The sequence below is a fragment of the Schistocerca gregaria genome, chromosome 2 (assembly GCF_023897955.1).
Source record: "Schistocerca gregaria isolate iqSchGreg1 chromosome 2, iqSchGreg1.2, whole genome shotgun sequence".
In the NCBI taxonomy this organism is placed as follows: domain Eukaryota; kingdom Metazoa; phylum Arthropoda; class Insecta; order Orthoptera; family Acrididae; genus Schistocerca; species Schistocerca gregaria.
The window spans coordinates 582,919,247-582,946,729 of NC_064921.1; the positions used below are offsets into that span (position 1 = coordinate 582,919,247).

Consider the following 27,483-nt stretch of genomic DNA (forward strand, 5'->3'; position numbering starts at 1 on the left):
TGGTAAATCTGGCTTGCTTGTAACTGCTAATATCCTTCGAATATTATCGGTGATCTTATCGAGTAGGCAGAGAGGTGACAGTTACCGCACAAGACTAGAAAAACTCCTTGGAAGTTCAACAAAATTTAAATGTAAGTTGTCATTTAAGTTTTATTTTCTCGTACATGTCAAAGGAACATATTCAATGATTCTTGAAAGGACATAGTTACACAGTGTCAACTGAACAGTGTTCAACATCTATACCAGGAAAAACAAAGATCTGATGGTACAAAATTTCAGAATAAAGAACTATTTTGGGTGAAGACTGCAGGGAACATGTCAGTAAGAATCCTACGAGATGGCTTACATTCTATCAGTTCTGTTCAACTTCACACATAAACAGAAAGCCATGAAGGATGAAGTGCGTAAAATATATGACTAAAGAAATGATGAACAAGCAGATGAAGTCTGTATACTGCTGCAGGGTGCAACCACTGATCTACATGCAGTAGATGCTGTGTATCATGTAGACTGCCATTCACTTATTCAGTAAAAGAAATACAACTGTAGCTACTTCACAAATAAACAAGCTATACCAGGAGAGGAATGAAATAATGAACAATCCAATACATATATGGACACCTGTATAGTTGCATGACCTTTATTACTGTAAAAGATTAAATCCAAAAAAGTGATGAGACATGAAAGAAACATAATTGTAAATGAAATGTTAACATTTTGGAAGATGAAGTAGTTGCGATGAAGATAGATGGTTGTGCTAGTCTAATTTGTCATAATACAGCCGTTTTGTAAGACTTCCTGAAAATGAAGGTAATACTGACACGAAAAAGGCCACTTAACAAACGTAACAAGAAGCAGAAAGTCTAATGGACCACAATAGAGACTATCAGTTGGACACCTGAATACTAAATACTGTAAGCGACACTTAAGCGACATGGAGAGATTACAGAGAAATCTGTGACTTGGTTTCAGTCCATTCAGTTTAATATCTCTAATATTTATAATCAAACAGTTCAAGATGTAACTATGAACTCCACCAACAACATTGATCCAAGGATTTACTTTGCACACTGCATAACTATGGATGAAATTTTAAGGTTCAGAAAGTCCTCTGCAAAATACAGTGCAAAAACAGATGCAACAAATTATTCTTGTCTGGAACTCTAAAGTAATAGTGACCATGCAAGTCTGTGATGTCACAACTATGATTTAAACATTTTTACCTATGATACACTAAGACCCTCATGTGATGGTGGTCGAGTTTGTGCAAGTGAGTGGTATATTAAACCAGTAAAAGGATTACAAACCTTTAATTCCAATGTTAAAGAATAATATTTTGCACAGCCTTAAACTCAGCAATTAGTGTTTAGTTCTGCTTTCGTATTATCAAAGACTCAAGATTCCTAATTTATCTACACATCAAGGACAAAACTTAAAGATTTGATTAAACTTCCTTCCTTTATTGACAGCTCTTTAATGGGATTTTAAACAGATACAGGTAATTTTTAATGATGAGAAGACAGCAGAATTGTCTGGTTATAGGAGCAAAATTGCTCATCATAAAAATGCACGAGTGCAACAAGCCACGCTTTTGGTCCTCTAATTAACCCCCTCCCCTTCTGTTACCCACTTATAGTATGCTTAACTCTATGGTATGCAGAATCCATTATAATGACCTACGGAATGACTTATACACAGGTCAGCAGATATGCAGCTATACTTATTTATTATGCAGATTATATAGTCTGAAAACTTGTTATTACAAGACCAGGCATGATGAGTATGCTAATGTCTTTCACTGGATGCACAGGAATCCTATGTAAGGGACAGGCTTCAAATAATTGCTTCAGATAGCCTTTGGTAATGTTACTAACATGTCAGGCAAAGCATGGTCAAAAGCAGTCAGAAGTTTACACATGGTAGTCACAGCTCTCCTCCTCCCCCCCCCCCCCCCCTTTTTTTACTACTGATCTTTCTAATATGGATTAATTTCAGAGAACTGTGGAGAAAATTACAGATAATTCTACCAGTAGGTTGTCAGTAGTTAATCTTAGTTATCCTGTAATAATCATCCATCTCTTCATAGATTGCAAAGAGAAGGGGACATATGCTTCCATACTTTTGTAGGAGGCTACTGGAATATATATTGTCAGAGTATCTACATCTAAATCTCTATCTACAAACCACTTTGAGGTGCACAGCAGAGGGTATGTCCCATTGTACCAGTTCTTAGGGTTTCTTCCCATTTCATTCACATATGGAGCATGAGAAAAATGACTGATTAAATGCCTCTGTGCGCACAGTAATTATTCTAATCTTATCCTCACAATCCCTATGAGAGCAATAGGTACAGGGTTACTGTATATTCCTAGAATCGACATTCACAGCCGGCTCTTAAAACTTAGCTAAGCAAGTTTCTTAGGATAGTTTACATCTGTCTTCCAAGAGTTTTCCAGTTCAGTGTCTCTGTGACACTTTCCCACAGATCAAACCTGTGACCACTCGTGCTGCCCCTCTCTGTATACATTCAATGACCCGTTAGTCCTACTTGGTATGGGACCCACACACTTTAACAATATTCTAGAACTGGTCATACCAGTGATTTATAAGCAATCTCTTCTGTAGACCATTTACACTTCCCCAATATTCTACCAATAAACTGAAGTCTACCATCTGCTTTACCCGCTACTGAGCCTATGCGAAGATTCCATTTCATATCGCTACAGAGTGTTACACCCACGTATTTGAACGAGTTGGAAGATTCCAACAGTGACTAATTGATATTACAGCCATAGGATACTACGCTTTTCTGTTTTGTGATGTGCACAATTTTACATTTCTGCATATTTAAAGCTTGTTGCCAATCTTTGCACCACTTTGAAATCTTATCAAGATTTAACTGAATATTTATGCAGCTCCTTTCAGTCAGGACTTCATAAGAGACAACTGCATCGTCTGTAAAAAGCCTGAGTTTACTATTAACATTGCCTGCGAGGTCATTGATATGCAACATGAACAGTAAGGGTCAGAACACACATCCTTGGCACACACCTGAAATTCCTTCTACATCTGACAATGACTCTCCATCCAATAACATGCTGCATCCTCCCTATCAAGAAGTCCTCTATCTAGTCACAAATTTCATTTGACACCACATAGAATCATAATTTTTACAACAAACATAGGTAGTAGTGGTAGTAGTAGTAGTAGTAGTAGTAGTAGTAGTAGTAGTAGGGCGCACGACAGCAAGGTCTTCAGCGCCCGTTCAGTAACGTAGTGAGACGGGTATCAAGAAAAATCCCAGAACAGGAATATAAAACGAAACAGAAAACATGGGTAACAATCGTTGAAAAACATGTGCTCACCCACACCAAAGCGTGGGATGAAGTAGAGCGTCAGCAGTAAAACATGGACAACACAGGAAGAAAATGATAGAGGGAGCTAAAAACAAACATAGGTGTGGTACTGAATCACACGCTGTTCGGAAATTAAAAAAAATACTGCATCTACCTTAATCCAAAGCTTTCTGTACATCATGTGAGGAAAGTGTGATTCACGTAATCGACATTTTTGGAAAATGTGATTGTTGGCATTGAGGAGGTCCTTCTGTTCAAGATACCTCATTATGTTTTAGCTCAGAATATGTCCCAAGATTCTACAACAAATTGCTTTCAAGTACATTGGACAGCAGTTTTGTGGATCCCTTCTACTACCCTTCTTATAGACAGGTGTGACCTGTGCTTTTTTTCTAAGAACTGGGCACAATTTTTTGTTGAAGGGATTGACAATACATTCAGTTAGAAGAGGTGCTAACTCAGCCACAAATTCAGTACAGAATCTGATAGGGACTCCACTGGGTCCCGGGACTTTGTTCAATTTCAACAGTTTTTCAGCACCATTGACACTAGCTCTTATTTCATTCATCTTTTCAGTGATACGCGGATTAAATTGGGGCAATTCTCCTGTATTTTCGTTTGTAAGAAACATTTGAAAATGGAGTTGAGCATTTCAGCTTTTGCTTTGTTACTGTCAACTTTAGTTCCTGTCTCATTTTCTAGGGACTGGGCACTAACTTTGGTGTCGCTAACAGCCATTGTATATGACCAGAATTTCTTTGGGTTTTGTGAAATATAAGATGACAATATTCTGCTATAATAGTTATTGAAGGCATCACTCATATCTCTTCAGACCCACACACATTTCACAAAGCATTTGTCTATAGCGCTACACTTTGTTTTAGATATATTATGCATTAATCTCTGTCTCTTTACAGTGTCGAGGAAGTTACCTCCCATTATAACCTGTTCTACTGGGTACTTATCGGTCCAGTGGATGATCAACTATCCTGTTAAGCTGGAGCCACAGTTCCTCTACATGCTCCTGCCCTGTGCTTTGCTTTTCAGGTTCCTCACTGAGATATGACACTACAGATTTTTTAGCTGGTTTACAGACAATTTATATCTCTAAGCTTGGTTTTGTTGTTCTTTGTACTTTAACGATCACTATTGCCATAACCGTGCCATGGTCAGTGATAACAGTTTCGATGTGGATATCCTGAAAGTGACTGTATCTATTTGTTTCCATTATATCCAAAATCTTTCCCATCATGAGTAGAGTTGAAACTTCCTGGCAGATTGAAGTACGGTTCCTAACTATCTGGTCTAGGTAGTTTTCAGAGAAAGCATTTATAATGTTTCACAGGAAGTATTTATCACGTCCACCACAAACAAACCTGTACTTTTCCCAATTTATTGTCGGATGATTGAAGTCTCCATCAGTGATTACAGTATGATTGCGGAACTTATATACAAGTGAACTGAGGTTCTCTCTGAAGTTTTCAGTTACATTAGGAGAAGAGTTTGGTGGCTGATAGATGGATCCAGTTATTTTATGCGCACCCCTGATACTGAGTGTTGCCCAAACAGTCTCATATGCAGCTTCCATTTCTCATTTGCCTATCCTTTTGATATACAATTAAATTTTGCCCCAAAATATCACTGCTATCAATTTCAGGTTTCGACCAGCTTTATGAACCTAGCATTATGTGAGCTTCACTGCTTCTCAAGAGCACTCCAAACTCTAGCACTTCATTGTGAATTCTTTGAAAGTTAATAATTAGGGCTAAGGGTCGCAAAAAAAAAAAAAAACAACAACGACAACAACCACCCACACTCAGTTACTTGAGTGGCAGGCTCCGACATTCTTCTAAGAAAAGGGACACACTTATGTGGAGACAAACCTAGTTTTTGGAATTCTCTACCTCTTAGTCAGTTTCATGAACATACTACATCCTCTATGAGAAAGTGAAAGAGGGTCCTTGTAGAGACGATGATGTCTCCTCATCAAATAGCTGGATGGTTACTTTCACATCACATGTTTAATGAAGTAACCATGTCAAAGCACCTAATGTCTGACTCATCAAAAAGAACAGTAGCCACATCTCATACACATCTACATCTACATCTACATGACTACTCTGCAATTCACATTTAAGTGCTTGGCAGAGGGTTCATCGAACCACAATCATACTATCTCTCTACTATTCCACTCCCGAACAGCGAGCGGGAAAAACGAACACCTAAACCTTTCTGTTCGAGCTCTGATTTCTCTTATTTTATTTTGATGATCATTCCTACCTATGTAGGTTGGGCTCAACAAAATATTTTTGCATTCGGAAGAGAAAGTTGGTGACTGAAATTTCGTAAAAAAGTCTCGCCGCGACGAAAAACGTCTATGCTGTAATGACTTCCATCCCAACTCGTGTATCATATCTGCCACACTCTCTCCCCTATAACGCGATAATACAAAACGAGCTGCCCTTCTTTGCACCCTCTCGATGTCCTCCGTCAATCCCACCTGGTAAGGATCCCACACCGCGCAGCAATATTCTAACAGAGGACGAACGAGTGTAGTGTAAGCTGTCTCTTTAGTGGACTTGTTGCATCTTCTAAGTGTCCTGCCAATGAAACGCAACCTTTGGCTCGCCTTCCCGACAATATTATCTATGTGGTCCTTCCAACTGAAGTTGTTAGTAATTTTAACACCCAGGTACTTAGTTGAATTGACAGCCTTGAGAATTGTACTATTTATCGAGTAATCGAATTCCAACGGATTTCTTTTGGAACTCATGTGAATCACCTCACACTTTTCGTTATTTAGCGTCAACTGCCACCTGCCACACCATACAGCAATCTTTTCTAAATCGCTTTGCAGCTGATACTGGTCTTCGGATGACCTTACTAGACGGTAAATTACAGCATCATCTGCAAACAGTCTAAGAGAACTGCTCAGATTGTCACCCAGGTCATTTATATAGATCAGGAACAGTAGAGGTCCCAGGACGCTTCCCTGGGGAACACCTGATATCACTTCAGTTTTACTCGATGATTTGCCGTCTATTACTACAAACTGCGACCCTCCTGACAGGAAATCACGAATCCAGTCGCACAACTGAGACGATACCCCATAGCTCCGCAGCTTGATTAGAAGTCTCTTGTGAGGAACGGTGTCAAAAGCTTTCCGGAAATCTAGAAATACGGAATCAACTTGAGATCCCCTGTCGATAGCGGCCATTACTTCGTGCGAATATAGAGCTAGCTGCGTTGCACAAGAGCGATGTTTTCTGAAGCCATGCTGATTACGTGTCAATAGATCGTTCCCTTCGAGGTGATTCATAATGTTTGAATACAGTATATGCTCCAAAACCCTACTGCAAACCGACGTCAATGATATAGGTCTGTAGTTAAATGGATTACTCCTACTACCCTTCTTGAACACTGGTGCGACCTGCGCAATTTTCCAACCTGTAGGTACAGATCTATCGGTGAGCGAGCGGTTGTATATGAGTGCTAAGTAGGGAGCTATAGTATCAGCGTAATCTGAAAGGAACCTAATCGGTATACAATCTGGACCTGAAGACTTGCCCGTATCAAGCGATTTGAGTTGCTTCGCAACCCCTAAGGTATCTACTTCTAAGAAACTCATGCTAGCAGATGTTCGTGTTTCAAATTCTGGAATATTCCATTCGTCTTCCCTGGTGAAGGAATTTCGGAAAACTGCGTTCAATAACTCCGCTTTAGCGGCACAGTCGTCGATAACAGTACCATCGGCACTGCGCAGCGAAGGTATTGACTGCGTCTTGCCGCTTGTGTACTTTACATACGACCAGAATTTCTTCGGATTTTCTACCAAATTTCGAGACAATGTTTCGTTGTGGAACCTATTAAAGGCATCTCGCATCGAAGTACGTGCCAAATTTCGCGCGTCTGTAAATTTTACCCCTTCTTCAGGATTTCGCGTTCTTCTGAACTTCGCATGCTTTTTCCGTTGCCTCTGCAACAGCGTTCGGACCTTTTTTGTGTACCACGGGGGATCCGTTCCATCTCTTACCAATTTATGAGGTATGAATATCTCAATTGCTGTTGCTACTATATCTTTGAATTTGAGCCACATCTCGTCTACATTCGCATAGTCAGTTCGGAAGGAATGGAAATTGTCTTTTAGGAAGGCTTCTAGTGGCACTTTATCCGCTTTTTTAAATAAAATTATTTTGCGTTTGTTTCTGATGGATTTGGAAGAAATGGTATTGAGCCTAGCTACAATGACCTTGTGATCACTAATCCCTGTATCAGTCATGATGCTCTCTATCAGCTCTGGATTGTTTGTGGCCAAGAGGTCAAGTGTGTTTTCGCAATCATTTACAATTCGCGTGGGTTCGTGGACTAACTGCTCGAAATAATTTTCGGAGAAAGCATTTAGGACAATCTCGGAAGATATTTTCTGCCTACCACCGGTTTTGAACAAGTATTTTTGCCAACATACCGAGGTTAGGTTGAAGTCCCCACCAACTATAACCGTATGAGTGGGGTATTTATTTGTTACGAGACTCAAACTTTCTCTGAACTGTTCCGCAACTGTATCATCGGAGTCTGGGGGTCGGTAGAAGGAGCCAATTATTAACTTAATTCGGCTGTTAAGTATAACCTCCACCCACACCAATTCGCACGGAGTATCTACTTCGACTTCACTACAAGATAAACCACTACTGACAGACACAAACACTCCACCACCAATTCTGCCTAATCTATCTTTCCTGAACACCGTCTGAGACTTCGTAAAAATTTCTGCAGAACTTAATTCAGGCTTTAGCCAGCTTTCTGTACCTATAACGATATCAGCTTCTGTGCTTTCTATTAGCGCTTGAAGCTCAGGGACTTTTCCAGCGCAACTACAACAATTTACAACTAAAATTCCGACTGTTCCTTGATCCAAGCACGTCCTGTAATTGCCAAGCACCCTTTGACATTGCAGCCCATCCCGCACTTTTCCGAGGCCTTCTAACCTAAAAAACCGCCCAGTCCACGCCACACAGCCTCCGCTACCCGTGTAGCCGCCAGCTGAGTGTAGTGAACTCCTGACCTATTCAGCGGAACCCGAAACCCCACCACCCTATGGCGCAAGTCTAGGAATCTGCAGCCAATATGGTCGCAAAACCATCTGAGCCTCTGATTCAGACCCTCCACCCGGCTCTGCACCAAAGGTCCGCAGTCGGTTCTGTCAACGATGCTGCAGATGGTGAGCTCTGCCTTCATCTCGTAAGCAAGACCGGCAGCCTTCACCAAATCAGATAGCCGCTGGAATCCAGAGAGAATTTCCTAAGATCCAAAGCGACACACGTCATTAGTGCCGACATGTGCCACCACCTGCAGCTGGTTGCACCCTGTGCTCTTCATGGCATCCGGAAGGACCCTTTCCACATCAGGAATGACTCCTCCCGGAATGCACACTGGATTTCTTCCCCTCCTTAGCCGCCGTATCCCTAAGGGGCCCCATTACGCGCCTAACATTGGAGCTCCTAACTACCAGTAAGCCCACCCTCTGCGCTTGCCCGGACCTTGAAGGCTGAGAATGATCCTCTGAAACAGGGCAGGCGGGTGCATCTGGCTCAGCCAGAGACAGTGCCTGAAACCGGTTTGTCAGACGCACCGGGGAGGCTTTCTGATCAGCCTCCGGGGACGCCTTTCGCTGCCTGCCACGCCTTGGAATGACCTCCCAATCAACCACAGGCGAGGGCTCAGCCCCACTGCGGGCAGCAACCGGGGCAACCACAGCGGCGGACCGATCTGGGGACAGACGGGACGAGGTTGACATCCCCGTGATACCCGAGTCCGGCTCCCCACAGTGGTGCCCATTGGCAACAGCCTCAAGCTGCACGACCGAAGTCAGCGCCGATTGCAGCTGTGAGCGAAGGGATGCCAAGTCAGCCCTCATCCGAACACAGCAATCGCAGTCCCTGTCCATTCTAATCGATGTTTAACAACAGTTACCGAAACACGAGTCAGTGCCTAGATAACGCAAGCGGAACACGCAAAGAATGTATCAACTAACCTGTACAAATGCCTTACGACTGCGCTACAATCTGCTGAATTTACGATTACAGTAACTAAAACTCGAACTTGCACCTCCTATACGAAACTCACACGCAATTTAAATAAGAATCTACGAAGTAAACACTAAAGCGCGATGCTACAACTGTCAAATACTATAATACGCCCTAAATATATGAATTAAACAATGCAAGTACCCAAAAAACATGCAAAGAAATTAATTAAACTATCTAACAAATAAGTAAGCTAGGGTTATACGACTTGCTGCTGCAGCTGCTTATCCAACGGCGGCAGGGAGCACACAAGAAATGTTAGACAAATGTTAGTTGCCCATGACAGCAAGAATTTACAACTCGCTCTCTCACAAAAACATGTTTCCTTTGTTAGTTTAACAACATATAGTCAACATTCTCACTGGTCACAAAGCTGATAAAAGAGCAGATCTGCTCGACACGCTGGCAACTGGTGACAGGATGGCCACTGCTTTCGAAGACAAATTACCCACTGGTTATTGTTACAATTCATAAAAAAGTATGAACCAGGGCAATAATGGATAAAAGCACTATAAACAGAAAAAAAAGAAATTTATGATTCAGGAAAGGTATATGCTCCCTTATTTTTTGTCTGTCAACAAAGGTAGATAAACTTGTTAGACATTCTTAAATATAAACAGACTGCAGTTTTGTTGTCATTATTTGATGAATCCAATAATAAGTGAAAAGGAAACAAAGCAGTTCTGCTGATCAAACTTGCTGTTGCTGCTTCAGTAGGTAATTCCAGTTACTCAGCTCACTGATTGCAATGCTTTGCTGTATGATATCAAGTGCCCAATTGGTTCTAATGTGTCCCTACTCCACTCCATGATGATAACTGCTGTGAAAGGAGATGACACATGAAGCATGCCCACAAAGTAAGTATTGTTTGGATGAGGGGGGGGGGGGGGAGGACTAGTGAAAACATTTCTTTTCAAGCCAAACTTTATTTTTTTTTTTACAGGAAAGAGCATTTCTTAAACTATTTTTCTCCAAAGTTGCTACCATTGTCCTGAACTCTGTCATAGTGGGAAATCAACTTTTTGGTGCCTTCATCATAGAAAACTGCAGCTACTCATTGCTAAATACTAGGTTTTGCATCTTCATCACTGTCAAAGTGCCATTCTTCCAAATCACAATTCAAGTTCAAGAACAAGTAGTAGTCAGGTGTGAGATTGGGGCTCCCAACCAAATTGCTACATAAGGTTTTGAGTGACACCAGCAGAACAGGGATGTGCTGTCATGAAGTAAGACAATGTCTTGATTCAGCATTCCACACATTTTGTTTTGAATAACATGCCAAAGTTCACACAGTGTTTCACAATATCCTATTGTACTGACGGTTCGACATCTGGAAAGGAACTCAACAAGCAGTCTCAGAACAACAATGCAGTTTTTTTTCTTTTTTTTATGCTGACAATTTTGTTCTGAACTTTTGTTTTTCAGGGGATCGTGAATGGCTCCACTCCACTGACTTATTTTGATTCTGGAGTGTCATGAGAAACTCACGTTTCATCACCAGAGATCCTCCTGTTTGATAACTCATATACCTCATCATTGTATTGGGTAATAAACGTCAAAGCACAGCCAAGTTGCTTCATTTTGTGGACATCCAAAGCATTTTTGGATGTAGTATGAGAACACAATTCATTAAAATTTAATAGATTCGTGACAACCTCAAGAAAAACAGTTTTTGAAATTTGTGCAAAGTCATCACCAAGCATTCTTATTGTGAACCACCTGTTCCCACAAATGCTCTCATTCACTCACTTTGTCAAATGAAATGATCACAGACAACAGAGGGTTGCACATTCTGCACCTCATCATCATGAACGTTGGTTCATCCAGCACTGAACTGTCTCGTCCTCCTTCTCACCATTCCATCAGTCATTATATTGTTGTTACACATATCTAAAAGTTTATGATGAATTTGAAAACTACATTACTGAATGCGCTTCACAGTCAGCAGACTGAAGACATTGTCTTAAACATTTTGAATGATCACCAACAAATGTGAACACAATGCAATACAACTGTAATGGCATCTGTAGAAAGGCAATGAACCAGAGAAACGAGTGCAAATGTGCTGAACCGTTACACTACTGCTGTGGTGACGGTAGAACGAAACAGTACTTACTTTCCAGATGTGCCTCATATATTGAAACTTCATGGCTTATAAAAACTGTGTGACGGACCAAGACTCAAACTCAGGACCTTTGCATTTCGTGGGCAATTGCTCTACCTACTGAGCTACCGAAGCTTGACTCACTACCTTTCAAACTCCACAGAAGATCTCCTGCACACCCCACTGTAGAGTGAAAATTTCACTCTTGAAACATCCACCAAGCTATGGCTAAGCCATATCTTTTTGTCCTGGAGTGCTAGTCTTGCAAGTTTTACAAGAGGGCTTCTGTGAAGTTTGGAAGGTAGGAGACAATGTACTGACAGAAGTAAAGCTGTGAGGACGAGTCATGAGTTGTGCTTGGGTAACTCAGTCTGTTGACCGCAAAAGACAAAGGTCCCAAGTTCGAGTCTCAGTCTAGCACACAGTTTTAATCTGTCAGGAAATTTCATATCAGCGCACACTCTGTTGCAGAGTGAAAATTTCATTGTGGAAATGCCCTGTATGTTGTTTTTGATAATTATGAGACTTCATCTATCAAAGACCATGAAAGAGAAAGACACCTACCTTGTGGCACTATTAAACAATTACTCCTTGCATTGACACCGCCACTTCATGGCTGAAATATTGTTTTAAGCAGCACCAAAAATAAGGATCAGCTTGTTGATTTGCATTGCTCCATCAAATATTCAGATAAAGAAGCGAATTTTTTTGAATAAAAAGAGGTCATTATTCGTTCATTAGGAAGCTGATGTTACGTTAATTTCCTATGCTCTATAGAAGGTCTTCCAATGTGGTTAAAACAACACCCAAATCGGTAGTGATGATATTGACGTTTTAATGATTCCTGTAGTTTTTACTACGAAGAGATTTAATGGGCAGACAACTAACATTAAAGCAAATGTTAATAATTTGGGTGACAAGTTTAAGAATATACTTCAAACCTTGCTTTAACAGGGTGCGATTCTGTCTTTTAGTCATTCTGAAAAGGCAAGGCGGTTGCCTGAACCTTGTTGCAGAAATGAAGATCTTGGCTTGGAATTACCAGGCCAGTTTTACATTGATCATCATCTTATAATGTGATGCTGGGCGCAATCCCCACCCTTCTGTGTAACGACGGATCACTGTCTCTGTGATTCAGCTATGACACCAACTGTTTACAAACAAGAGAAAATTCTCAACTAACTTAAAGTTAGATCCACCAAAAGATAAAGTCCTCCAAAACCACATAAAATGTGCTCACTTGCAATTCAATTACTGGAAATCAGCAGAGCAGTTGTCACCACACATATTATGTCTCAGTGACTATGGTTGAAAAGTGAAAAATGACTCACACATTCCTTCAACTGGAATGAGTTCTGTAGGCCCTTCTGAATTTATGGGATCAATAGCATGTAGATGCAAGAAACGTGAGGAAAATAGCTGCAATTGCAAATCTTACAATTTATCTTTCATCAGCAGTGATGAAAGTAATGTTTAAGATGATACTCATAATTTCACATGTGACACGCTTGAAGAAAATTTTAACTGATACCACAACACAATGTGCAAAAAAATAACACTAAATAAAACACAGTGAAGGCAGTGTCTTATCTTTGTTGACATTTTTCATATCAGACAAATAACATTAATCTTCTTTTATATAAGAATGGAATGTAGTTTTAAATGTGATGATGTGAATGGACATATCTTAAAAATTATTATTTTTTAATAAAGAATCATTATTTTTCTGTATTCTTTGGAACACTCCAAAATCCTGATTAGAGCATGTTAACACAAATTATGTGATTTAAAAAGAAAAAAGCTCAATGATGACAAAGAGGCACCCATAAAAATCAGCATCCATGAGTATATAAAAGAAAGAGTAAAAACTTTATACGAAATATTATGGTTCGGGTCTGAAACTGTCCAACTACTTGTCCTTATGTAGCCATGTCTCTCCAGATGTAGCTTCACTGTGTATGGCAATATTTTCTTCCTGCTTCTGCTGTAACATCACAATGGCTGGGTTTCACACCGCACTCAGCTACAAACAACCACTTTTATTGAGAATTTTTTTAGATACTTAGATCCTTATATCATATTTTGTTATGCGATTTCAGAAGTCATTCAATGGTTGCTACCCTCGCATGACGTATCTGTGAACATTTGGTGTCAGAATGTACATACCTATTGAAAGAGTCAAAATAATTTTTTTATCAAGACTTTTTAATCTCTGAAGGACTTTATTGTTGTAACCCCTGTAGGAGCACAATAAAAAGACTAACAAATCTTTGAAAGTCTGTTAACCATGGCAAGGAAATATAGAAGCCTTTGTTTTATCCCAGTTACTAAACTTTTTATAACATGGCATAATGTCATCCTATCTCCTACATTACATTGCTTGGCAGGGATAGATGGGTGTCAAATTGAAGATTCAGAATATAGACGGAATCCATTTACACCCCTTAAAAACTTAATGAAAGTTATGAATTACTTGAATTTTCAACATTAAGATTACCAAAAGAACACAAGACAGGTGTCCAGAATATGTTCAAACCAAGTATCATCATTTAGCATTAATATTCCAGCAAACAGCATCAGAAGTGCTACATGTTCCAGTGGAAAATAAGACTATAATAGTCTAGTAGTTTAATACAAAAACTTCAAGAGAAATTTAACAGAAGTTCTGTTAAAGAAAAAACTGCTACCTTAGAACCAACTTCATGGGCTGAAGCAAAAATCCCAACTTTAGCACTACTGAATACGTAGTGAAGAAATCAAGGGTATTATTTAAAAAAGGTATAATGTTGGAAGCAGAATAGGTAAGGATTTGGAAACACTTGTCCAGACTTTTTACTACAATGATATAAGCTGAATTTCTGCTAATAAAGAACTTTTCTACCTGCCCCTTCAGGAAATGTCAGAAGAGGGTACAAGGGAAAAAGACTAATTTTGTGTAACGTAAAAGATGTGTACTTAAGATATTCTGCAATCTAGAAAATGAATTCATGATGCATCACTGTGCTCATGAATCCTCAAGAATAAGAATGGAGCTGGAATCCTTACACCATTCTGAATGTGTTATTTTTCAAGCAATTGATCCAAATTCATAGATCTACACTGGACACATTAATGAAGACAGTCAATGAATTTGTTGAATATCTCATCAAAAAACTTCAATACTTGATACAATATTACATACTGAAATCTCACAGTTGCTATTTAAAATCAAGCATGGATACATTCCATTACACTTTATGTATAGCTGTAGTGGATTTTGCTGGAAACTATACATCTGTTCCTGGAAGTTGCACAAGAGTTTCACTGACAGAACATTCAATTACTCTTCATCCTTTCCTTGTGTAATATAAAACAGTAGTTTTCATTAACCCAGTGTCTTTTTGTGTAAGTGACTGACTGTAGCACAATATACAAACACATTCTGTTTTCCAAAAAATTGTTCTCACCTATGTAAAGGAACAAATACCGAACAGTCAACATAACATTTACTTGAGTAATGACAATTATGCACAATACAAAACTTTAAGAACTTTGTAAATGTGTGACATCACAAGCAAGATCATATGTAATTTCAGAATGGATTTTTTAACCACTAGTCAAGACAAAAATGCACATGACAGAGTTTAGCCACAATGGAAAGTTTACAGTGTTCATATGACAAGCAAATTTTAAGTACAAAGCATTAGTTTACATTTACCCTAACTCTATTTCAAGGAATACAAACATTTTATATTACAACACGGCAGATAACAAAATTCACAAAAATGTTATTAAACTGGTTTTACCATTCTTGGGACAAGACAATCTTTTTTTTAACCAATGAATGAAGGCAGACTGCAGATAAAGTGTGTTTCTGCATCTACTAAATTCATATCAAAGGTGGCTTGGAAAAATTCTGAAGACAAGTGAAGAACAGATAGATGCAAAGGGCAAACTTTTAACAAACCTTTCCTATTGAAACCAGTTTGTGAAATGACCTGTATTTCAATATGTTCTTTCAATTGTAGTTGTGATCAAACACATCTAGAAAAATTATTTTAACTCTCTTACATTAGGTACTTCCTTACACCGATTTTTCACATGAGGACAAAATTTCTTTATTTTGGGCGATTTTAAATGAAATGGGCCTTAATCCTCATGGTGATAGAGGTCTGGTTGATTTCAATTTTATGTCCATTTTTAATGCAAGTTTTGTTCCTGTCAATTCCTCTGAAACATCTCAATAGCATCTGTGATAAGTTCAAGGCAGACATAAAAAAAGGTAGTTTACTCTTACCTGACATCTGCCTCTTATGCCACTGTGTATACTGAAAAAAAGCACTCATCTGTACCCATATCTGCACACTTTAAACCACCATCCAGCCAAATAGCACACTATTCTAAGACATGTACTCACTGAGCAGAAGTCACCTCTGATACCAACTTGCCACAAGAAACGAACCACCCATGAAAAGAATTCCATGAGAATGACACAGCAAATAAATATTACAAGCAGTATCATGATTTATCCACTTACAGAAATCTGGTTATGGGGAGAGAGAAAAGCATTGTATTTTTTTCCATTCTGTGACATGGAAGATTAATCAATTTGTGAAGTGACAACATCAAAACAATCTTAAGCCCTGGATAAAATATTAAGCTCATTTGCCAAATAGCATAAGATGTCTGTCAAAGAGCCAACCAACATTTAAAAACAAAGTAAAAGAATTTCTGAATGACAACTACTTCTACACAAAAATGGCATAAAGAAAACTTATGTTAAAGTGACATGTTCCACATTGTTATGAAATGTTGTATTGATGATCCATGGAACAAGTATTAATGAAATGTAATGAGGACTGTCGAAGATAATGTACACCTCAGATGTGAGTGTGGACAATATTATCAAACTGAACACGAGAGAGGTCTGCAACAACGTCAGAGAAAGAAAGCGATGTCTAAACAGGCACTGGAAAACAGATAAAAAATTTCATATTTCCGTTCATCATGTTAGATGTTTCATTAAAGACTGCAAATGTGTCTTTCATGATTTAAATAATGAAAACTACACCAGTTATGGTTCGATGCTTAACGCAACGCATTTTAAGAATTTATTCTCATTTTGAAGTGGTGGTGGTGATGGTTAGTGTTTAACGTCCCGTCGACAACGAGGTCATTAGAGACGGAGCACAAGCTTGGGTTAGGTAAGGATTGGGAAGGAAATCGCCCGTGCCTTTCAAAGGAACCATCCCGACATTTGCCTGAAACGATTTACGGAAATCACGGAAAACCTGAATCAGGATGGCTGGAGACGGGATTGAACCGTCATCCTCCCGAATGCGAGTCCAGTGTGCTATCATTTTGAAGTGCATTCGACATATAAGTGAATGGACATATGCGCCTGAAAATGAGAATATATTCTGGAAAAGCATTATGCTAAGCATCAAAACAAGTACCTGGGGCAGTTATTATTTGAAACAAAACAATTACAGTCTACAGTACCTCTATTGTCACAAGGGCTAATGGCTTCTGGGATAGTGTAATAAAGTAAGCTACAGAGATCAAAACATCTAACAATGTCCTGAATAAATAAAGTAATTTACAGTTGTGTACGGTGTGGAATACAGACATTGTGAGGGTTGATTGGGTGCAGCAGATGCAGGATTTGGGAGTGGGAGGGGCAGCCTTAAACGACATTAGACAAGCACAATTAGTACTGAGGCTGTATAAGGACAAGGCCACGACAATACAGCAGTCAGTGTCCACTTGCAGCAGCTAGAAGAATGAGAAGATTTTATTCCATCTTATCGTTGCATGACCATGCATTCACTCATGGTGTACGTAGCTTATTGAGAAACACTGCAGCGTATTTCATCCAGGAGGCAGAAAAACTCTTAACATTTAAGAAACTTACTCACAATGTAACGATCTTAAAAAACCTTTGTAGAAACTTATTTCTGATGACTATTCCTAACTTTTTAGCAGTATGTGTTATTCTTATTACAGTCCAAGCTTTGTAACAGAATATATAATTAAATGAGCTGGCTGACAAAAGTCGTTGGCAGTCTATAATAGGACTCCAACATTACCCTTTAAGTTAAACATTTTTTTTTTTTCACATTTGTAACTAAGTCAATGACCACAACAAAATTTTTTAGCATAATGCACTCAAAAACCCACAAGTAAATTATGAGAATCGCTAAATATGACTGATCTTATCCCGGCAACACACACTATTTACATGATAATGGGTGTGAAATTTGCTACTGTATTTTGTATTACCTATATTTAATCTTCTAAAGGCCAAGTGGGTGAGTTTGAACACACAATAAATAATGGCAATGTTACATGCAATCCACAAGAACAACTAATAATCACCAGGAAAATGTAAGACAGCAATATCTAAATTTCACAATAATTATAAAGGGAAACAATTCTTTCATTAAATGTCAGTTGTTATCAGTTAGTTGTAATAAGAGGCAGGGCCATTGTTTTGTGCATCCACTGACAACACTCAATTAGAGCAGAATGAAATCATTACACAAAGGGGGGCAATTCTCTATTTGCCATTTTGCATGGGAGGACTTTAATTTCAGACGTAAAATATGCGGCTGCTGGAGTGAGTGTCACTTGTACTGGACTTCTGTTAAAAAGTACACTGCATAAGGCATGCCATTCCACATAGTAAGCACGGAATTATGATTAATCTATACACCAGTTTTCCACCATTGATAGGTAAATAGTACAGAAGTCATTTCTGAATTAATTAATAATAAAACGAGAGCACACACGAGATCAATATCTCAGCATTCTCTAAAGTAACTGAGAGATTAATGAAATAACAAATCATCAAATACTTGAACAATCACAGTCATGAAATTCTTTTAGATAAGTTGGATGCAATGGGAATAAAAGGGCCGGAAACAAAGTGGTTTCAATCACATTTGCGAACTAGATCACAGATTGTGGAACTTGCTTAAGCTCATTCTAATAGTAAAACGAGACTATTATCTGATGCAAAGGAAATCTATACAGGTGTAACACAGGATAAGGTCTTGGGTCCCTCCTGTTGATCCTTAATATAAAAGACGTACAGGTGTCTAACTACAGCTAACAATAGGACTGCACTTACTCGTCCAAATTTATGGTATGCAGAGGGTTTGGCCAGAAATTAAAGTGACAAGAGTGGGAGCTCCAGAAAGCCAAGCATTTAGATAAAATGGCATTTCTGAGGCCAGTAGGGCAAGGCATGTGCCATTTATGTTAAAGTAGTTTCCAGGCAACGGAAAGACTTCAGAATGATAATCCTCATTTAGGGAGGGAGAGGGATGGCTGAGTACTTCTTAATCTAATTGAAGTAATATCAATGCTGTACTTGTCTAAGCAAAAGGATGTTCCTGCTGTTGGTTTTCTGTTCCAGATGCAATGCAATACATCTCCTAGTGATGGTATCTGTGACAAAACTAATTTTAGTGAATATAGTGTCAGCCAGTGTTCGTGTTTTATACTTTTCAGTGATGTTATATGATGTATTTACTTTTCTTCAGGAATGTAATATAACTTAGTACCATGTTCTAGTTGTATCACTGATTATTCTCCTTGCGCATGTAGTGGTTTCATTTCCTAATCATGTAACAAACGAGGTGGCTAAACCATTGAATGCACTGGTCCCGTATTCTGGAGGAGAGTCCATGGTTTCTCCAAGTTGTTAAAGTGAATGCCAGGATGGTTCCACTGAATAAGTCATGGCAGAGTTCCCGTATATCCTCCCCTAATTCTGTCCTACTTTGTTTATGTTTTATATTCAGTATGATTCACATTAATATTTAAAAATCCTCAAGTGACATAAATCTTGCTAAGACAAGTAGTTCAATATAATATGAAGGCATGGTGTCCGTTCTTTCATACTTATCCGAAAGAATAGACACCATGCAGAATCCATAGCTGTGGTACATATAATGTAACTGGAGGTGAAGAAAGGGAAGGAAAGGAAAGAGAAGAAACCAATGATATCACCTGCATTCAGACTTTATGCGCAATCAGTGGCAACGAGTGAAAATACATGCCGCACTAGGACTTGGACCAGGGACCTCCTACTCGCCAGGTGGTTGCATTAACCACTGCGCCACCTGCACACAGTGTTTATCGCATATGTGCGGACTATTTCAATACGCCCCCAACTGACCCACATAGCACCACCTGTCAACAGTCCCCATCCATGGCCTACGTGCCTGCTAATTTTAGATTCCCATTGGAGGTTGAATGTAAATGTGCACCTGCACTGAAGGTTGTGGATTAACTGCCCATTGAGGTGAATCACTTACATGAATGGGTAGTGTCCATCTCCAAAAGAACAGACACAATGATTCGCCTCAATAGGCAATTAATTCACAACCTTCAGACAGATGCACATTTACATTCGACCTCCAGCGGGAATCTAAAATTAGAGAGAATGGAGGACACGAATGAGGACTGCAGAAGGTGGTATTAGGTGGGAGTGTGGGGCAGCCGGTGAGAGCACAGAGACAGTCCACGCATTTGTGATAAACTGTACACAGGTGGTGTAGTGGTTAATGCAACAGGTTAATAACCAATATCATTAGTTCCTTCCATTCCCTTTCTCCACTTCACTCTAGCTTCAATTACATAATTTAATTTAAGACATATACGGCTGCAAGTGTCAGGAGATACTCCAAAAGTGTATAACAACTGTTGAACATGTGACATCACCAGTTGATGTACATTGCCGCAAGTGCAGAAGATAGGCTTGTCAATCATACTGTCGCTGGTAGGAAGACAGTGCTACACACTGCTCCACTAACCTACTCTGTTTTCGCAAATCTAAACCAATTCATTGTAGTCTTGTTTTACTGTACCACGAGCATTAATGTATCACATTGTATAACGTAAGAATGAAAACAGAGTACCTTACTGAAGGGATGTGTAGCACTGCACTTTACCAGCGAGGGTAAGTCAACTAGCCCAATTGCTGAATATATTTCTATAATGCATCTGACATTGTCACAACCTTTATACTAAAAGAATGAATAAATAGATAAATAAATTATATGATTTTAACAATTTAGGAAAAGACATATTGCTACTTATAATAAAGAAGACATGTTAAGTTGCCGACATGCACAATTACAAGAAACAAAGCTTTTGGCCACAGCCTTAAGCAACAAAAGAATGGCATTCCAAGATGCTGGAGCTGGCAGTCATGTGTGCATGACATGTGCTTGCTTGTGTGAGTGAGTGGCGTGTGTGTTTCTCTTTTTCTGATGAAGGCTGCGGCCGAAAGCTTTATGTAAGAGTCTTAATTGTGCCTGTCTGCAAGTTAATGTGTCTTCTTTACTGTAAGCAGCAATCTATATGTTGTTGAAATTCCTCCCTGGAGTTTCCGTTATGTGGTTTTAAGTAGATGTCAAAACCGAATCTATGAAATATATGTATTACAGTGGCAGTGTCTCTACTATGCTAATGATGTTAAGTATGGAATGTGCAAAACTATCGCATCTGCCTGTTTCACATGAAAACAAAGTTTTGTGCTGTTATAGCAGTGTGCACTTATGAAGGGATGTAGTGGGGCGATGCACAGTAGCAATGAGCAATGTACCATTTCACACTCCAGCCAATAGCATCATTCTGAAGTATGCTCATCAAGGTGTGTGCGCCCAACATTTACCATCAATTGTCATTTTAATTTAGGTATGGTGAGGTTACTTAGCCACTACGGTGTTCTTTATGTGTGATATGAAGCAAACAGGTATTATGTTAAGTAACGACAGCGTATTAATTTTGCAAGGGGGAGTTGGAAGCAGAAACAGTGAGTATAATGTTCACACATGTGTTGCCAGTTACCAGGGTAGGTGACGGCTGGAGCATGAGGCATGGGGCAGAGAGGGTGCTCACTGGCACCATCACAAGGTATTGTTTCTCTATGGGGAATGAGTTGTGGTGCTGCCTTTTTATGTGCACCCAGTTATAGTAGCAGTTATTTTGAAAAAAGGATGTTGGTTGCGTGAGATGGGTGCAGGCTAAGTATAGACCCTTTGCAACCTGCTTTCATAGTATACAAATCAGAAGAACCCTACAGTTTACACTGTGAGAGTAAAAAATGACAGTTGTTAACGTTTTGCTACTAGATGATAAATTATCAGCTTTTTCCTGAAATTTCACAGTATAACACTTAATATTTTTTTTCTGTTCCACAGACTAGACTGGCTCAGCCAAATACTGTAAGACGATGAAAGCGGAAATCCTAAATTGGGGTTATTTAGGAATGGACTTCTAGTTATGGCGTTCACTTGAAAGTCACTAGAAACCTCCCAAAAAACTTATTTGGAACTGGTGGATTGGAACCATTTTAATTCATTTCTGGGACAACGGTGTCCGATGTGTTGGGCAAAAATTCTGATACAGAGTATTTGTAAGGATACAAATTGATGGTAGGCAATGAAAACCTAGTACGCCTAACTCCATTTTGTTAAATTTACAGGTAAAGCGAAAATGGTATCTTAAAAATATGTAATGTGGTACAGATAATGTTACTATATGTGTAACTATATAGTATATGCCTAGTTATATAGGCCTAGACAGATAGAGAAATTCAAGCATTTTCAAATCTCTCTTTGGTAATAAAGTTACCGGTTACTGAAATATTCACAGAAAGATGAAGTTACGAGATTTTCATTGCCTAGTATTGATATGTGCGCTCTTCCTCTCTCTAGACACAGATGGCAGATCAAAATGTTGTTTGCAGAAATAGTAATGGCAATTTAAAACAAACTGTGATACAGAAGTAAATGAGTTTTTCAGCCACAGAAATCTTCAACCTCCTTGCCAGTGGATTAAGAATTCAATTGATAATTAATAAGATTAACTTTAAACAACTAAAACCACATGTCTAAAAACCTGTGCTACCTCACAGAAGTAGTTTGTAAATGAGAGGGGGGAGGACACACACACACACACACACACACACACACACACACACACACACACACACAGAGAGAGAGAGAGAGAGAGAGAGAGAGAGAGAGAGAGAGAGAGAGAGAGTGTGTTCGAACATTTCTCTGTGAAGTTCCATTCTTGACATTGTAAATACGTGCAAGTCTAACTTCTCGTGGCTACTTATGAAGGGCTCACAAGGGATGATCTACTTTATACACTTATTACGTGATCTTAAACGTACAAATTGTGAATATCGAAACACCACTGGGCTCCGTTCTTTGACGGAAATTGGTAAGTTTGCATCCCTATAAATTGCCATTAGACAATACATTACTGTAACCTATATATTTTGAACTAAGGTATTGTCATCTGTTTGTCATGTCTTTGCAGCAGCAAAACGAGCACTTAGGTCACACAAAATACGTCGAGCACTCGTAACTTTCAATGTCGGCAATGATTTATACATTTCTGGGAGAAATTTCAACCTTCAATACATATTTGGATTGTAGTAGTTGTGAGTGGTTTTCGTGCTGTCGTGACGTCGCTCCTAGTTCCAGTTACATACTGTCATAAAGGTGTTGTCCAGATTTGGGGTACACTGCACCGAATAATCCACATAATAAATAGAACGCTTACCCGTTTGTTCGCATAATTACCTTTGGAAGTATGTCATTTTCCACCTCCTTGCATACACTCACTGTAAAGCAATACTACTGAATAATCACATAAATTGAGAACGAGAATACATACAATACACACTCCCGTTCAAATCTTCGCTGCAGTTGCATGCCGCTACTTGATTGGTCGATTCTCGTAACACCCACAGTCGGCGGTTCATTGTTTAAACTGATGGCGGTAGTTCAACGAATATCGATATGAAATTTAGATGCACGAACCCTTATGTTGTAAAAAAGACAATTCGCATTTGCTACAGTTTGGGTGAATATGTATTTTATATTAAATTACAGTTGCGAGGAGCTAATATTCCAATTAAATTGTGAAGGGCGACCAGATTTATATCTCTGAACGATGGCGTACTTTCGTTACTTCTATGGTAGTATTCGGTTTCAAAACAGTGTAAATGTAGGTATAGGCTGAAGGGTGGTATGGTGTAGGGCCTGGTGGGTGGAGGTGCTTTAGGGATACCTTGTAGGTATAGGAATTAAGAAAATGGCGAGGGATGGCGACAATTCTAATGAAGTATTTTCGAATATTAATGAACGTCCTGTAGATGATATTTCCCTTGAATTTTTCTACAAACCCCACACCATAACGTTGCTTACTGTGTCAATCGCTGCTGTAATATATTCTGCATTTACACGGTTAGTATATAACTTGCAGATGTGTTTGTATGTGTGTGTTTTAGTTTTAAGTATTGGTACTCATCGATTAAAACCGACGTTCCTTATACAGAAATGAACGTATGCTGCATTGTGCAGTGTTATCACTTAGTGAGTTAGTAAGGTTGTGAACTATTTTTCGTTTGCGTACTGAACGTTTCGCCGTAAAACATAAGACGTTTATAAACTGTTCATACAGTGCTCAACATGATGGTAACTTTACTGATGAGGTACTTTAAATTTGAGATTTAAATTGTAATAATGAGAATTGGTTATAGATTTCAACCGATAAATAGCGTTTGTTCGCGCGCCAATGTCATAATGTGCAGGCGCGCATTCATGAAGAATTTTGCCAATGTGAATTTTGCAGTTTACACGTGTGGATACGAAATGCAAAGGGTACCCACCATTGTTGCATTGACTACCCCATCGATTCCATTAAACCATACCGAATAGGCAGTATACAGATTATTCGTTTTTCTGTAGGAAGTGTAATTAATCGTGTGTGTGTGTGTGTGTGTGTGTGTGTGTGTGTGTGTGTGTGTCCTGGACCTGTTAGTAGGTATTTCGTAGGCAAGTGAAAATTTCTCAGCTTCATAACAAGGCAATAAGGTAGTGGTGTTATTTTCTAACCTCACGCATTCATGTAATAATCTGACTGGCTCCAATTGTGATACGTGGGAATGTTACAGTCTGGTGGTTAGTTTTACATTCTTGTGTACTTAGATCCAGCCATTAATCATAAAATAGTGACATCATAGTTTCGTAGTTGAATCATGAAGCTGTGGTTAAATAATGCAGTTTCCACCAGTCCTATCTCTTAAGGTACTAAACCATGTGGAGCTTTATAAGAATACTTTCCAAAGATTCTTTTAGTGTGGTTGTATGAAACTGTTGATAAAATTATGGGGTTGGGGGGGGGGGGGGGGGAGGAGGTGGAAGGAAGGAGCGTTTCAACACACAGTTGCAGGTAGTCAGAAGTGTTCAGAATTTTCGGAATTTAACCTAACATGTATACAGTGAGGAACTTCAGTTGCCTGTTTAACATGGTTGGTATATTTTGTTCTAGCATGGTTACTGAAATGTTACTTTTCTAACTTGTTCAACGTATCATCTTTCAACCTAACATAGATCTCTGGCTACATTACAAATGTCTGTCACCACAACTATGATTTTGATGGGCCCAATTTTTGTTAAAAATTGATATACAGGTTTGTTAGGTCATTAAAGGAAGATGTACAAACTGGTACCCTCATCATTTTGCTATTTTGTAGTTATGAATCTATTAAGTGAAAGATGACAAATTTAAAAATTCTTGGACATGTTTGAAGTAATGTAGTAAATGTAAGTGTAATTTGCCAGTGCATGCTGCTTTAACTCCACTGTCATGTGGGGGTTATATTGTATGTTAGCACTCCATCTCTCATCCATGAAGGTCTTGGTTTATAACTGCAGGGGTTACGTTTGAAGCTTTGGGTTTCACAAGAGGGCATTGCACCAACAGACTGCATATAGGAAGTCAGTGAAGCAGCTGGGAATCAAGTGCAAGAGTGGCCAGAATGTAGAATTTTCTAGAATGTTCATGGCTGTTCTATTATCTTGTTAAGGTGGGGGGGACAATCTAGTTCAGTGGGAGTGCCTGTGTACATGCTTAATTGCAATGCAGCCAAAATCCAATCCAACATCATCACACAGTGACAAGTTCCATAGACCTTCAGCAACAGCATTGTTGGTAGTGCAATTCCTGTGGGATGATACAGTATGTCATCTTGGTGTCATGTTTAATGATCATCTAACAGAACAACAACACATTGCCAACATCAGGAGGAGGGCCAAAGTATAGATCACACTGTGTACCTGGTGCTGAGTAGAAACTCGGTACTTCGTCCATACCTCGGCGTGATACTGTGCAAAGTGCTGCTCCACCATGAGCTCGAGTAGTCTGCGTTGAAATGGGGTGGTGCTGTTGACAAGGGTGTTGAGGCTCCAAACCCCATAAAACCAAATGCTCTGGGTAGCACTACTTGTGGATCACAATTTTCCTTCAGAGTTCGCACATCAAATTGCTGATGTTCAACATCTTTGGTGAATGCTTCCATTAGAATGTATGATCATTCTACAGGAAAAAATCGGGGTGCACAAATTCAGTAGATCCAGAGGCTTGCACAAAAGATACTCTTACAAGTGCCCATGAGATGGGGCTGTTGGAGAGTCACAACCTGCACTGGCAGACAATGTAAAGAGGTTGCCTAGATGGTGGTGGTGGAAGAAGGAGGAGAAGAAGCAACAAATATCGGAGGAATAGCCACAAGGTTTAAACTCTTGAAACAACAGAGAAAAGGAAATCACAAATGAAGATTTGGTTGCCTGTGTATGTCAGTATACTTCTGGAAATTGATTGGAGCAGATCAAAGAACAGTGAATGTGATAGGAAGTGAAATAGAATTAACTGAAAAGAATTGCTTAAGATAATAAACAGTGCATTAAATAGAATTTTAGTGTGTTGAGTAATATTACCATTCAACAGGATGCCAAAACATAAGAGGAGATCCTGCAAGTGGTGAATTGAAAAGAAAGAAATAGAAAGAACAACAAAAAGGTGAAATAAAAAAGGAGCAAGCAGCACTTTTAGATTCGCAATGGTAGAGTATGAATACAGTGACAGAAAACTGAACAGATGAGTACCGAGATGAAAGGCAAAACTGATGATTGTGGTAGCACTGTCAGTTTTGACCTATCACATCATTGAGAGGGCGCACATCCCTGTCTCAAGTTTGTACAATATGGCGACCATGATGACACTCACTACATATGCAAACCAAAACAAAAAATGTGAAAAATATTAAATTGCAAAAATAACATGAAACTAACAGGTCCACCACAGGAATTGGGGGTTTGGGTGGGGACAAACTAAATATCAGACAATTCTAATAAAAAACTGGTTTCAGAAATTTTGTTTGACCTATATAACTCAAATGAAGTCCACGGTACCATTAACACACACAACTCAATAACCTTGTAGTGGAAATTTAACACAAACAACAGTGGTCTAGCCCACTGTTACCCGCCACCAAATTGTAGTTTATTTTGCTGTTTTGCCCTCTGTGATCCTAGTAAAGCCAACCTTAAGAAGTACGAAACACTTTACTAGTTGCGTGTTAGTTACAATTTCTTCGGGTTCTACCAACCTGAATATTGTGTCTTTTGCCCTCCAGAGGTTCGCGTTGGAAGATTTGATGGGGTATGGTTTCATCTTCCTCGCCACATGGTCAACACTTAGGGGCTTCCTCCTCCTCCTCCTCCTCCTCCTCCTCCTCCTCCTCCTCATCCATCAAGTATAGGTGTTTCTTAAAGTTCCCATGCTCAGTCATCAGTCCTACTGTGAGTTTAATCTGTTTTTTGTTTGGGTTCAGGATCACAGAACTTTTCCTGAAATATGGCTTCAGCATCAGTAGCGTGCCATGTTTTTTTGTTTTTGACCATAGCCCAATATTCTATGTACTGCCTCCTGATTCAACTACATAGTTTTCATTTTACTTTCATCTTAGTGACGATTAGGACAAGTTCTGGTCTAATAAATGGAGTCATGATCCAGCCCTAGCCAGTCTGTCAGCTTGTTCATTGCCAATAATTCCTGAGTGACCAAGGACCTGCAGCAGGTTTACTGT

The 27,483-nt window shown here is 39.2% G+C and overlaps 2 protein-coding genes across 12 annotated transcripts in view; one reads left to right on the forward strand and one right to left on the reverse strand.

The window, feature by feature from the left end:
• Positions 1 to 23,334, reverse strand: part of LOC126333554 (protein regulator of cytokinesis 1-like) — a 159,005-nt gene extending 135,671 nt beyond the window's left edge. The window contains exon 1 of one of the 4 annotated variants that reach the window (XM_049996745.1): positions 23,226 to 23,334. In XM_049996745.1, coding sequence (XP_049852702.1) covers positions 23,226 to 23,263 — 38 coding nt within the window. In that variant the 5' untranslated portion in view covers positions 23,264 to 23,334. Of the gene's footprint in view, positions 1 to 23,131 lie in introns of all 4 variants that reach the window. The other 3 variants (XM_049996746.1, XM_049996747.1, XM_049996748.1) reach the window with 3 other exon arrangements.
• A 3-nt stretch (positions 23,335 to 23,337) lies between these two features.
• LOC126333600 (phosphatidylserine synthase) overlaps positions 23,338 to 27,483 on the forward strand; it is a 150,191-nt gene continuing 146,045 nt past the window's right edge. For 4 of the 8 annotated variants that reach the window (XR_007564301.1, XR_007564295.1, XM_049996749.1 and 1 more), the window contains exon 1: positions 23,371 to 23,797. Coding sequence is in view for 5 of the 8 variants with exons in the window: in XM_049996749.1 (XP_049852706.1) it covers positions 23,646 to 23,797 (152 nt within the window). In the remaining 3 variants the exon portion in view is untranslated. Of the gene's footprint in view, positions 23,798 to 27,483 lie in introns of all 8 variants that reach the window. The other 4 variants (XM_049996750.1, XM_049996754.1, XM_049996752.1 and 1 more) reach the window with 2 other exon arrangements.